At 43.0% G+C, this 14,470-nt stretch overlaps 1 protein-coding gene across 1 annotated transcript in view; it reads left to right on the top strand.

The window, feature by feature from the left end:
• The first annotated feature begins 4,925 nt into the window (after positions 1-4,925).
• Positions 4,926-14,470, top strand: part of LOC125294626 (nascent polypeptide-associated complex subunit alpha, muscle-specific form-like) — an 85,105-nt gene continuing 75,560 nt past the window's right edge. Inside the window, exons 1-9 of the mRNA XM_048243509.1 lie at positions 4,926-4,933; positions 5,903-6,020; positions 6,470-6,593; positions 7,232-7,305; positions 8,175-8,232; positions 8,961-8,999; positions 9,615-9,816; positions 10,158-10,414; positions 10,916-11,143. Coding sequence (XP_048099466.1) covers positions 4,926-4,933; positions 5,903-6,020; positions 6,470-6,593; positions 7,232-7,305; positions 8,175-8,232; positions 8,961-8,999; positions 9,615-9,816; positions 10,158-10,414; positions 10,916-11,143 — 1,108 coding nt within the window. The remainder of the gene's footprint in view (positions 4,934-5,902; positions 6,021-6,469; positions 6,594-7,231; positions 7,306-8,174; positions 8,233-8,960; positions 9,000-9,614; positions 9,817-10,157; positions 10,415-10,915; positions 11,144-14,470) is intronic.

Here is a 14,470-nt window from a genome sequence, read left to right as displayed (position 1 = left end):
CACACACGCACGCACGCACGCACGCACGCACGCACGCATGCACGCACACACGCACGCATGCACGCACGCACGCACGCACGCACGCACGCACGCACGCACGCATGCACGCACGCACGCACGCACGCACGCACGCACGCACGCACGCACGCACGCACGCACGCACGCACGCACGCACGCACGCACGCACGCACGCACGCACGCACGCACGCACGCACGCATGCACGCACGCACACACACACACAATGATGTTTTGGCATAATGACAAAGGGGTGGACGTCCCAGCCATTTGATTCCCTAATAACACAGACATTAATTTCAGTAAAAGATTGGATAGATCAGTTAGTGTAATAGGACATTTGTAAACTGAAAAAAAAGTATTAGTATTAATATTAGTATTAGTATAAACTATTTCTTCATGACAGCACAACAAGTCAGCACAAGATGCTTTTGGATCACTATAAATGATTGAAACAGGGTGCTTTATGACTATGGCTTTGATTGTATCAGTGCTGAAGGATCTGATTTATCAAGTGTGTCGTGGGAATACAGAAGATGTATTTGAAATAAGGTGAATGGAGAGAGAAGTGTAGAGGCTCAGAATGAAAGGATCATTAAGTCATGACAGCTCAGATGAGAACCTGGACAATAGTTAATCTCATTACGTTCACATCTCTTAGTACAACGATGGCCTTAATGAGTGGATTGCATGACTGTAGGTCATACACTGAGATGCCTTAGCCACAGCTATCCACAAAGTGTTGTTTCCGGCAGATGTCAGGCCTTGGGGCTGTCGTGGGCAGTAGGATAGTGTGCTAAGCATTGTGGGCCAGTGTGGCTCAGCCTCTTTCCCTGATGTGTTGTGTCGTGATCCTCGTGTCACGAGGAAGCCTCTCAGTTGCGGGATTATAAACCTGCTGCTGTCCACCCTGAGCTGGGAGAGCTAAAACACAGAGGGATTTACTCAGAGAAATAAAGACAGGAAGATGAGATAAACAGAGAGAAAGAGGGAGGACAGCAAAGAGAGAAGAATAGAGAGACCAGCCAACTGATTTTCTTGAAACATGCCATAAATGTCTGCAGACTGTGGAAGGTGTAGATAAAAAAAATAGATCAACTACTGTATTCAACCAAGTTCATGAATAAGATTGTCTTATCCCAGAAAGTTCTGGTTATTTAATGTTAGTAATGCCATTTATCCACCTGAGGAAATGGCCTTTCCAGCATTATGCACTGTTGTGTGCAGAGCTAGGATTTCCTGTTAGCCCCCTTAATTGGATATTGTGTAGCTGCCTGAACTGTGTGGATAGCAAAACCCTATTTAAACCAAGGAAATGATACATTCAGCCTGAAATACATTTGGGCCTAAAAGCATGTCCACATACTAAGAGGCTTAAATTTGGTTAAAATGGATGCAGTGGCATGGTCGTAATCCAGAGCGTACATCCTGCCATATCTACATTTAAAAACTACCTGTATTAAAAAAATACAAGCAATTTGCAATTCTATACAATCATTATGCTACTGGGTGCATTGTGGGTAGGCAAAACATTTGGCCCTTAATTACACATGTTGCCGGTCTCTACAGTTATTTTCTCTCAGTTTTTTTTTACCTCCTTTCAAAAAAGACCTTTGTGATTGGATAAAGTTGACCACTGTGTCAACAGATAGAACAGTAATCAGTGTTCTTGAGTCCAAATTCATTCACTATTCGCTGTTTTTGTGGAGAAAGTTTGCATTGACCGAAATGACCACATAAAGTGTGTAGTTTGGAATACCGTGCCTTACAGAAGAAGGGAAATGTGCACAAATTCTATATGTAATGTAATATATTAAATATATTACTAAGCTAGCATTCTTCAACGCGCTGTCTTTGTAAGCAATAATGTAGAACGTGATCATTATCAGAAAATTGGATTATTTTCCGATAATGACCGGCGTTCTATACATTACACTGCTTATTACACGGCTACTTGACAAAACGAAAAAATAAACACCACATGTTATGACTATATTTATTTGTTACTGTTTAATCTTGGCTTTTGCTGAGAAACAAATAGTTTGAGAAACAGCAGAACACCGAAAGTTGGGAAGGCCCATTCAAGTGAATGGAGCATTCTGCAGCATTATGAAGAGCCGTGTAATAAATATTCATAATTGACAGTCAATTCAATGTGATGATACTATTATGCAGTACAATATGTACCGTACATGGCATTTCCTTGTGCATGGAATAACAATTGATAATCTGATTCAACATGTAGTGCTTGACGGCCTGACGTCTCTGACGAAGCAGCCATCATGTCCGGCACGTGGGCTAAGCTGAGCCTGTAATATACGGCTCTGCCTGCTGCGACTCTAGCATGTGGCCATCTGAGGTCAAACGACCGCCGCTCTCTGCACTGTGTGTGTGTGTGTGTGTGTGTGTGTGTGTGTGTGTGTGTGTGTGTGTGTGTGTGTGTGTGTGTGTGTGTGTGTGTGTGTGTGTGTGTGTGTGTGTGTGTGTGTGTGTGTGTGTGTGTGTGTGTGTGTGTGTGTGTGTGTGCGTTAAGAGATCAGAGTTTATCTGGTGTGCCGCGGGTTAACACGCAGGCACGTGCTAGCTTCTCACTCAGGGATTAGGCCCAGCAAGGCCGAGCTCTCTCTCTCTCTCTCACTCTCTTTCTCTCTTTCTCTAGGCAGCAGTGGGTCAGTGCTTTAAAAGGGATGGAGAGAGCATAAGAGAGAGAGAGATAGAGGAAGAAGAAGAGTATTAACTCAATGGGTCTTAATTTAAAGATAGAGTGAAGAGTGTTAAAGCAACACCAAAGAGTTTTTTGTACCTTAAAATAATGTTTCTAAAATGTTTCCGTGGTTCATCAACTCGTAACAGGGTGAACGGCACTTCTGCATTAAACCCCAGCGACCCTCTATCGGCTATAACCGCACTATGTAAGTTTGCCAGATCGGGTAGCGGATCTGTAGTTCGATGGAATGAGACATAAGAAACTACAAATTTGACTTGACTTGCATGATGTCGCAATACATCATACTTTCATAAAATCATGCAACATATTCCACCTTGTCTATGGACATCGTTATTTGCAAAGCCGTTGCTGGATAAACAAATAGCGTGCGTGCGACAGAGGAAAAGTTCTTTGGTGTTGCTTTAACACAATGGGCCCTACAGTAATTCAATTAGTGGCCAAGTGCAAAAAGTCAACTTCAATAACTTGGCAAAATCTTTTTGACCACGAGGAAGAACATAAGTGCAAACATCAATGGGTCAACTCAACACTCCCACACCCCACACGATAGCTTCAGTCCATGCAATAGACACTTTACTCAGTCATTGAAATTGCATTCAGAACATCAGCACATTGACATGTAACATCACATTCCTGTCTGAATCCTGCCTTTTATCAGCTGCCCAGAGATAATGACTTATGTTTGTAGCATTTTAGTAAATGTGACATATAGGTTTACCCTGCCTCTCTCAGTTCAGTTCAGGAGCCATATCCCCTGGAGCGACTGTGGTTCTCTGCTTTTTCCAATAAACAGCAGGGCACCATAGAAACCCACCCTCTCTCTGTCATCTCTTTGAGTGTATATTTACCATGGGGAGATATTAATCCCTTCATGCCCCATATACTGTCCTCATTCAGATCTTCAGGTAATTATACAGACACACACACACACACACACACACACACACACACACACACACACACACAAAATAAACAAACACGTTCCAATTTCTTACTGTGAGACCTATAAATAAACTCATTAGTGCATCTCTAGTTGGGAAAGCGACTGGGTTGCTAGAGTGGCATACCCCAGGTAGTCCTTTACCTGTTGTGTTTTATTTTACATACCAACTGGTTCCCTGTCCATACCTTATCTCTCACTTCAACATTGATCATTTCTAACATACTGTAGTCATAATCATTTACAATAATGGGTAACACTTTACTTGGCAGTGTCGACATAAGAGTGACATGACACTGTCATGATAACATGACACTGTCATGACACATGAAACCTAACCCTAACCCTAATCCTATAACCCCAACCCTAACCCTAACTCTAAACCTAACCCTAACCCTAATCCTAACCCTAACTTGTTATGACAAAAACCGAATGTCACTTAATAACAGAAGCGTTAACGTTTATGACTTGTTTATGACATGTTCATGACAGTGTCATGTCACTCTTATGTCAACACTGTCAAGTAAAGTGTAACCCAATAATGTGTCTTTTAGCAAATCTCCTGGGCTTCATTCACCAGAGACAGGCAGCTTATTGAACACAGTTTACTGTATTACACTGTGGTACTGTATGTGTTTTTTTTGGCGGTGCATTTCAGTGAGGTTTTCGTTCCTACCCCTCTGCTGTTCAACAGACCAGATGGTATTCTATTGACCTAGAGTCCCCTAGGTGTGCTAAATTGATGATTTGATCATCTTTCTCTTGGGATGTGGGTTACTGTCAGAGAATGTTTACATATCTGTCAGGGGGCGATTATGTAAGGAGTGGGGTGGCACAATGGGGTCTGTTAAAGGAGAATTCCGGTGTGATATTGACCTAAATTGTGTTGAAACATGATACCGAGTGTGAACGTATGTCTCATAGCCCATCTCGGCTTGTCCCCTGCACTCCAAAATCTGGCGCTAGTTAGCCGATGCTACCAACAGCTTTTTCAATGGTGGTGCTTCGGCATCGGGCTAGCCATGCAAATAAATCACTGTTTTACACCATTTCACGAGGCTCAATGTATCTCCACACTTCATTGGTAGACTTCGAGGGGGCCCTGACATTTAAAAGCGAGACATTGAGAACTTTGAAAAAGCACTGGTAGTTTACTTACAAGACGATTTATACAGACAGTATCTTCGAAGTTTAAGCGTTTGCAGCCATCTTGAATTTAATCCGCGATAAGAGCGGTAAGAATGAATAGGTATGATAAGGGATCAGATTCCAAAATAATTCTGTGGAAATGCATGGATTCTAGTTGCTGCTACTGGAAGAAACTGGAATCCATACATTTCCACTGAATTATTTTTAGAATCTGATCCCTTATCATACCTGTTCATTTTTACTCGTTGCTCGACTTATCGTGACTAAATTCAAGATGGCTGCAAACGCTAAACTTCGTGAAGATACTGTACTAAGATTTACCTCGTAAATGGTGTAAAACAGTGATTTATTTGCATGGCTAGCCCGATGCCGAATCACCACCATTGAAAAAGCTGTTGGTAGCACCGGCTAACTAGCGCCAGATTTTGGAGTGCAGGGGACAAGCCGAGATGGGCTATGAGACATACGTTCACACTCGGTATCATGTTTCAACACACTTTAGGTAAATATCACACCGGAATTCTCCTTTAATTCTGCAGTTGTTGTGGAAACTGTCCATTTCATGCCATATCCTCTTGGCACTTCTTGAGTGGCCTGAGTTTAGCTGGTAGAAAAATGTTGAAAAGCATGAATATGCAGATGAGTCTCTTGCCAACCGAAAATGAATTGGGGGTTATTCAGTGGTTTAAATATGCATGTGTGTCAGGCCTGGCAGTTTGGGAGGTAACTAATATTCTGTCCAGTTCATTATCATGATCTTTTTGGCACTGCCCTAAAAATATCCACTGCTGTCGGCACCTCTACACAGGATGTTTGTGCACTGCAGTGGGCAGTTAAGTTGAAGAGACAAACATAGGTATGATTACGCTGTCTGAGTGACAGTAGCATGTTCACAGCATAAATACAAACACATGCTTGTTAGTTTGTGGATATTTTCTTGGACATATTGGTTTGAGCAAGTGGTGATGAGCAAATCTATTAGTGTTTTTCAAACAATTCTATGTGTAGAGTAAAATGTGTGCTTTCCACTGTGCTGCCTAACTTACTCCCTCTGTTTTATTCCCGATAGTGAGATCAATCATCTGGAGTCGGGGCTGGTCGTGGAGTTATGGAACAAGGGTTTGATTTGGGACACAATGGTGGGGACTACCTGGATCCCACTGGATACCATCCGCCAGTCAGATGAGGTGAGCCCATTTACTGGCAAGTCTAAACACTCATCATTACCAAAATCATGTCATATCAGATTTTACCATACAGGTAGGCAAAAGCACAAATATGATTTATTATAGTTGTACTCTTTGATCTAGAATGAATACACCAAAGTAATACACCAAAGCACCAGTGTGACTTGAGACCAGATTTTTTTTGTATAGTGCTTTGCAAAGGACTATGGGTGATGGGCTTTTGCACTGCCTATGACCATACCAACTTCCGGTGTGTAATGCTGCAGTTTGGCATTCAGTTAGTGGATGGAAACCTTTTGTGAGTTAGAAACAGCCTGCTCTTCTTGTAGTTATCAATAATGCATCTGAAAGAGTTTAAATCATCTTGAGTTAAATTTTAAATACTCTCTCTCTGGGTCTCTCCTCTGGCTTTCCCTCCTTTCCTCTCTCGCTCTGCCTCTTCTTTGCAGGAGGGTCCAGGTGAGTGGACATATCTCGACTCCGAGGTCCTTATGAAAGCCGATGAGATCTACGGCACCAAGAGCCCTACGCCGCACAAAGTACTTTTAGACACCCGCTTTGAGCTCCCTTTTGGTAAGTCCATTTCTTTCTTTTTTTTTCATTCTCTCTCTCTCTATCTCTCTCTCTCTGTGTCTCTTTCTTCTTGTTCATCCTCTGTCTTGTCCCTCTTTCTGACTGGCTTCTTCCCTCTGGGTTTCTCCTTGTGATCATGTTACACTCCTTCCATATGAACTTAAATAAGATTATATCTTGACAGTCTTTATTGCTTCCCTCTGTATATTTGCTTTAGAATGCACAGCTATTCAAAGGTACTTGGGTTATGGGGAGATGTGTGTATGCATGCATGCTTATTCAATATATTACCAAGTTCCTTGTTTTATATGTGATTTTAGTATGAAACTTTAAATCCAGGGGCTCCTTACTCTATCTGTATGTGCTATAAAAAAGTAGTTGATGTCTATTTTCTGTTTAGGGAAAGTGTATATGGATGGAGGTTGATCTATTTCTGATGTTCCTACAGGAACCGTAGGCATCTCATGCTATATTAAAGGGCCATAAATATGCTATGTGTGCACTCCATGCTTTGGATGGAAAAGACCTGGGAGAGAGAGAGAGAGAGAGAGAGAGAGAGAGAGAGAGAGAGTGGTTGAGCAATGCTTTGTTCAATGCCTTGTACATCTTGTACATCTGACCCATCTTGGCCTTGGCAGACATTCCCGACGACGAGGCCCAGTACTGGACCAAAAAGCTGGAGCGCATCAATACTATGCGGGTACATGATGAGGTAAGGATGCTCGGCTGGAGGCGCTTCAGTTCGCTTTTTTCCTTACAACCAACTAACCGGAGCACAACATGTCACCATGCCTTCAACGAAATTTTGTGGAAGAGAAAAGAAATGGGGTTTTGCAAATTCGGTGGATGGGTGATTTTCTCGTAACACATTTGCATAACTTGCTGTAATAGAACAGTTACAACAGCTGCTGTACTTGAAATAAGCATAGAACAAGGCACATGCCCACTATGTGAAATTATTTATTTTAAGGTTTATTTGACATGGACATTGCACATTAATAAACATGAAATGTAAATATGCCAGAATTAGCCAAAATGTTACATCTGTTGTCCATGGACCAGTGTTAAAAGGTCAGATACACCTAAAAGAAAATACACATCATTGTACAGTATACATAGTATAGTAAATGTTAAAGGACACAAAGCACATACAACAAGCAATAATAATATCATAATTATCATTATAAATGTTAAATGACTGCATAATGTGTTGTTTTAGTGCTTGTTTTATTCCCAGTATGTATTCCCTGTATGTAGGACTCTACTGTGGTAAAGGTATATGAGCTGTTACTAAGATGACTTGCCTGTTTAAATGAGCAGGAATAAATTATGCCTGAATATCTGACATGAGTAGTTCTCAGGTAATTGCAAATATCCTTTTCTTGGCATGTTACGAGCTCATGAACGCCATCCCCTGGAAATGTACAGTGACAGCAATAACTAGAATAACTTAGGAGACTAGAAAGTCATCCAAAACAGCTCTGCTAATAATTCACTTATTACTAAATTAGTTTAGTTACTATAGTTTGCCACTGTTTTCACATGCTACCTCAGCCCTAACACTTCCCCCATTGTTCCCAGTATCCACAGCAAGATGAAGCCCAGCGCAGACAGCTTCCCTCAGTCCCTTCACAGTGCTGTGAGTATGATCGGCTCTGTCGATTTTACTACTACTACTACTACTACTACTACTACTACTACTACTACTACTACTACTTCTCCTTCTATTGCTGTCCTACTATACTACTATGAGTAAATGATGTTGAATTGTTCAGATTTTGAACTTCTCCCTGTTAAATGTGTTTGTCTGATCCTTTGTGTGTATGTTTTGTTCTCATGGGTATTCATTGTCATTCGTATTTGTTTTTATGTGTATCTGTATCTGTTCCATTTTTATTCTTCTTATTATTGAAATAATCCTTTTTCATTTAGCAGTGTGTTTTGCTCTTTTTCAGTTGAAAAGCTCTTTACCCAAATGTACCCAAATGATTCCATTTTTGGACTTTAGATGGCGTCATACACCATCTTTAGTTTTTCTGTTACACTGGTTTTCATTGTGCTTTTTTGACATTTTTAATTTTTATGTTTAAGATCATTAAGGTTTACATGACATTTACATCGGAGTGAAGTGTACTCTTTGTACTGACCTTTGTGAATCTAATATTAGTCCAAAAGCAAATAGTTGAATTAAGAAATGACAGTTTTAAATTGCAATTCCACATCCTTAAATAGACACAATTTGGCATTAAAACTCTACCACAAAGTGTATGTGCATCAAAGCCACAGAAGAACATGTCTTAGAATTAGATGTAGGGTTATTTTCATAGGTACATTTGTTTTTGTTAATGTTTGCTTCCAAACCTTCAGGCGACTGGAGTTACTTTGGCTGGAGTGATCAACAGCAGAGTATGTACCTCAGCTCTCCTCGCTTGTCATCTCATTTTCTAACATGTTTTTTTTTTTTTTTTCTTGTGTGACTTCTGCATGCTGAGTCACACACCATTCAGACAGTGGGCCATTTAATTTTGTTTGCATCTTCCCAATTATCTTTTGTGGATTTTTTTTTTCTTTGACTAATCACTGGCATTCTATCTCTGTCACCTCCATCTCTTGTCACACCCATGTTCATCTCACACTTATGACTGTAATGTTCAGAGCCGTTGTTTGTCATTGACCGTGTTGACCCCTCCTTCACCGCTTTCATCATCTACTTCATCAACTCAGTCTCTCGTGTGATTTCAAGGACAGTTGACTGCTGCCATGTGTTGAACTGTATCCAGTATTGTTCTATGCAGTTTAGTTGGGGCTTTTGTTATGAAAGATTATAAATGACAATTAAGGCAGCTAATGTAATCAAATTTATATTTTGAAAAAGCTATACATTGTCAAACCATTGGTGACAAAACATTCCATTACATCCAAAAAAAATCAGAATCAGAACTTTCTGCATGACTCCTTTTGCTTTTCCATATTTATCCTTGCCATTAGCTAACTAATTCTTTGTCATCAATTAAACTTTAGCATTGGAGGACCACGACAGCGCAGTGGATGACCGGGACAGTGACTATCGCAGTGAAATCAACAGCCGGCCCCCACGTTACTACACCACGTCTCAGCCCAACTCATCAGTGCATCAGTACCCGATGGGACACCGGCTCTATCAGTCCGGTACAGATTCCACTCAAAACTATGAGCCGGACTACAGGGAATCAAGAGGGCCCAGGTACATAATCACAAGGACACCCTCACTCAGATAATGCATACGTTCAGACAGTAGAGTTGTTACATCAAGTCATTCTTTAGTTGAAATTGCACAGCAAGCTACGATGAATAATTTATTTACAACATTATTTGTTTGTTCTTATCATTTATCATATTTGTATGGTTTGCATAATGCCTATCATATATTATTTTACTTGATTTGTACTCTTTATTCATTTCAGTTTGACTGTCTTGGTGTTCTGTTTAACATTGCATGTCATCATTTATTTTCTGTATTTTTCACTTCTCTTCCAAACCTATTTTCCCTTGCATGGATTTAAACATTACTTAACTGACACACAGACGGTCTAGTAGCAGAGGAGCTGTCCAGATAGTTCCAGTTGATTCTGGTATGGGAGTGGAGGACTGGGAGAACCAGTACAAAATTCCAGATGTCTTAGATGACTATCTGGAGCCAGAACAGAAAAAATGGGCTGATGACGACGACGCAAAAAGTGAAATTTACCGTATTGTCAGCAGTCCAAGTGATTCTAAAGGCAGTCGGTTCTATCAGACGGTGGAGTGTGATGCCGTTTCCCCAGAGGAGTATGATGAAACAGGTCAGCCAGTTGAAGGAAGCCATGGTTTGGGCAGTGGAGAGGTGCGCCTTATTTATAAAGAAGCTAGTTGTTTTGAAGATGAAAGTTCCCCACCTGAAATATCAATCATCCCCTCCATCAGACAAATAAGGCAAAGGGCTGAACAGGCAGCTTTGAGGGAGGGGCTGTTGCACAAGACCAGAATGTGGGCTAAAAACTCGCTGGAGGAAACATTAGAAAACTATGCAGCTTACAGAGCTGAGGAGGAAGAAGCCCGAATAAAAGCGAGGAGTGAATATGGCTCTGCAGGTTCGGATGAGATGCAATTCTCTCTTGGATCTGAGGAAGAGTTGGATGACATGGCTTTTGCAGAGGAGGATGTTCAGTATGGATATGACAGTTACTACAGTCATGGCAGCTATACATACACGTATGAAAGTACAGATTGGGAACACTATATAAGAAAGAACAGTAAGGGAAAGGTTTCAGTACGGGGTTCAGATGGCATGTTGTCTCCTGTAGAGGAACCAAGTGACGAGTATGTGGACACTATGGATGAGATGCAAAAACTGGTCGACACTGTGTCAGAGTACCTAATTGAAAAAGAGGAAGAGATCAGCAAGTATGATCAAATGCCTACCAAAAAGCCTACACCTCAAGATGAGTCAAAAGCTGAAACGGTTGCACAAGATAAAGAAGCAGACAAAGAAAGCACTGCAGAGAGTAAAGCAGTGGAGCAGGGAATATCAGGTGTGAAAAATGCAGTGAGCTCACTATTCAGCTCAATCACAGGCACAAAATCACCTGAAACACCTGTGTCATCAGTGACACCAGAACCAGCTCCTCAGCCAGAATCTGGAATGTCTAAACTCCTGTCATTCATTCCCAAACCTTCTTCCAGTCCAACCCCTGTTGCAATTGTGCCACCTGTCAATCAGGAAGCTGCAACTGATAAGAAGTTCTCCCTCCAGTCTCTTCTTCCATTTGGGTCCTCTGAGCCCAGTCCACAAGCTGGAGCTGGGGCATCTGACAGTGCTGGAAGTGCAGGAAGTCAAGCACAGGAAGCTAATCAGCCAACATCTATGCTTGGAAGACTTAACCCTTTAAGGCTCTTCTCTGACAAACCAGCAGGTGACGCTACAGCTCAGCCAGTGGATGAGAAAAGCAAGTCCTCCCTTGAAAGCAGTGGCTCAAAAGGCTCAAAAGAAGGATCCATGGACAAGTCACAGAATTTATCATGTGCCGATTCTTGTGATCGCCCACAGAGTGCTGCAAGTGGAACTGGTTCCGTAGAAATTCTTCCTGAGACAGAGTCCTCTGGAGAAATACCTGATGTCCAACCAAGAAGAGCGTCACCAAAGCCTGAGGTTAAGCCAGCCACAACTGAAGAAGCTGGGTTTTTCAGTCCTTTCAAGTCACTTACTTCAATGATGTCTGGGGCTGGTGACAAACCAGCTCAAAGTGAAGGTCCATCTATGTTTTCTATGTTTAAACCCACTGATAATGCTACTACATCAAAGCCAGAAGACATTGCTTCTTCTATTGCAGGAAAAATAAAGGTACCTTTTCTTTCCTCAGATGCATCTGCTCCACAGCCAACTAAACCAGAGGGTGGAATGCTCTCTGGGTTTATAAAATTTGCTACTGGTGAGGATGCAAATGCTCCCAAAACAGAAGGTCCTGATGGTGGCCCAAAATCACCTGGACCTGCAAGTCGTGCAGCTCTCCTCGAAAGTGTACCAAAGGGAAACACCAACACTGGATGGTTTTCTAATCTGTTTAAAGCAACTACACCTGAACCTCAACCAGCAAAGCCCCAGACAGCGACTCCAGTTCCAAAAACCACAGCTGAAATCTCCCAGGAAAACCCAGCTGTTGAGGGAGTTGTGGGAGATTCTAATATAGATAGCACACTGAAATCTGACCCTGCTACACAAACAGAGTCAGAGGAGAAGAAGGCTCAGAGTGACATGCCAGGTGACACAACAGTCCAGTCTGAGACAAAACCACCATCTGATGCACAGGCACAACCTCAGCCACAAGGTCTGCTGTCTGGGCTGCTCAAACTTACCTCAACTGAGGAGGCACCTAGTGGGAATAAACCTCAGACAAGTGCTCAACAGGGTGGCTTACTCTCTGGGCTTTTATCCTCTGCTTCACAAATAGTCACTCCACCACAAAGTCAACCTCAACAGGCAGCGGCACCTCCACCTCAAACAGGTGGACTTTTTTCTGGATTCTTGAAAATGGCCTCTGACACTGTTTCAGGCCCTCAACCCCCTTCAACAACAACCAACTCTGCCAGTGGTCAGTCTGCCCAAAGCACCAATGCAGGTCAAGATGCACCACCAGACAGCAGTGCAGCCCAGAGTCAAACAGGTGGTATCTTATCAGGGATACTGAAATTAGCATCCCCAGAGCCACCGCCACAAGCACAGCAACCTGGGGCACTAGGTGATCAACAAGAGGGTCAACAGCCACAGGAGGAGAGCCAAAATCAGAAGCCACCTCAGCAAGCGGGACCTCCACCTAGTCAGTCTGGGGGACTTTTTAGTGGATTGCTTAAACTTACAGAAAACATTCAACCTCCGGCACAGCCACCATCAGGTGGCACTAGCCAGGCACAAGCTCAGCAACCTCCTTCTGGTCCAGTAGGTGGCATGTTGGGTGGCCTTTTCAATAAAATAGCAGAAACTGCAACACAGCCACAACAGGAAGCACCTACTCACCAGGAGTCAACCCAACCACCGCAGCAACCACCACAAGCTCAAGCTCAGCAACCTCCTTCTGGTCCAGTAGGTGGCATGTTGGGTGGCCTTTTCAATAAAATAGCAGAAACGGCAACACAACCACAACAGGAAGCACCTACTCACCAGCAGTCAACCCAACCACCGCAGCAGCCACCACCACAGCAGGGTGGTTTTCTTTCTGGTCTGTTTGGTAGTACTGGTAATGCTCCAGGACCTCCAGGACCCCAGCAACAACCCAGTCAACCTGGTAATCAACAAGCCAGAAATAGACAGAATCTACAGAGGCAAAATCAAGCTCCTCCTCAGCAGCCACCCCAAAGTGGAGCAGGAGGAATGCTTTCTGGGCTATTTAACAAGATACCTGACATACCTGCAGCACAGCTACCACAGGGCAGTCAACCCTCTCAACAGGCGAATAGACCAAATCAGAATCAGAAGACACCACAACCACCACCGGCCCAACAGGGGGGATTCTTGTCTGGATTGTTTTCTACAAATCAACCACCAGTGCAACAGCAAAGGCCTCCTGCAAATCGGCCAAATCAGCAGCAACAACAACAGCAGGGCAACAGACAGCCACTGCAGAGACAAAATCAATTACCTCCACAGCCAGCACCTGAACCTCAGCAGGGGGGTTTGCTCTCTGGGTTCCTGAATAAGTTGGCATCAGTGGACACGCCTCCACAGCAACCACAGCAACCCCCTAGCAAGCAAGGATCTCCAGGGATGCCTCAACCATCGAACCAGCAACCTCCCCAATCTGGAGGACTTCTGTCAGGCCTTCTAAACATTGGTGCTACAGACAGTGCTACCTCAAATCAGCCTGGTGGTCAGTCACCAGGGAATAAACAAAGTGTACAGCAGGTTGACACCAAACCAGAGCAGCAGTCTCAGTCAGGTGGTTTGTTCTCCAGCATTATGAAGCTTGCTACACCAGATGTTGCACAGCAGCAAACTCAACCCACAAGTCAATCAACAGAGCCTGCCGGAAAGTCCCCTCAGACTGCACCGCAACCTGAATCGGGAGGGATTTTATCTGGTTTTTTGAACAAGCTAACAGCAGCCACTGAAGAAATATCCATGGACAGCCAGAGTCCTGCAAGCCAGACATCAAAACAGCAGCAACAAGAACAACCTCATCCAGGAGTTAAACCTGGACAAGGTCGGCCACAGATCCAGAGAACAAAACCAGTTGAGATTCCGTCATCACAAGATAGTGTGGCAGAAAAAGACTCAAAAGCTGCTGGTCAGAAAGGCTTTTTGTCTGGATTATTTGGCACAAATGAGGAGCCTGTCACATCAAAGCCACAAGAGATAACAGACATAA

This window comes from Alosa alosa, chromosome 5 (genome assembly GCF_017589495.1).
Source record: "Alosa alosa isolate M-15738 ecotype Scorff River chromosome 5, AALO_Geno_1.1, whole genome shotgun sequence".
In the NCBI taxonomy this organism is placed as follows: Eukaryota; Metazoa; Chordata; class Actinopteri; order Clupeiformes; family Clupeidae; genus Alosa; species Alosa alosa.
This window is presented reverse-complemented; position numbering and strand designations above follow the sequence as displayed.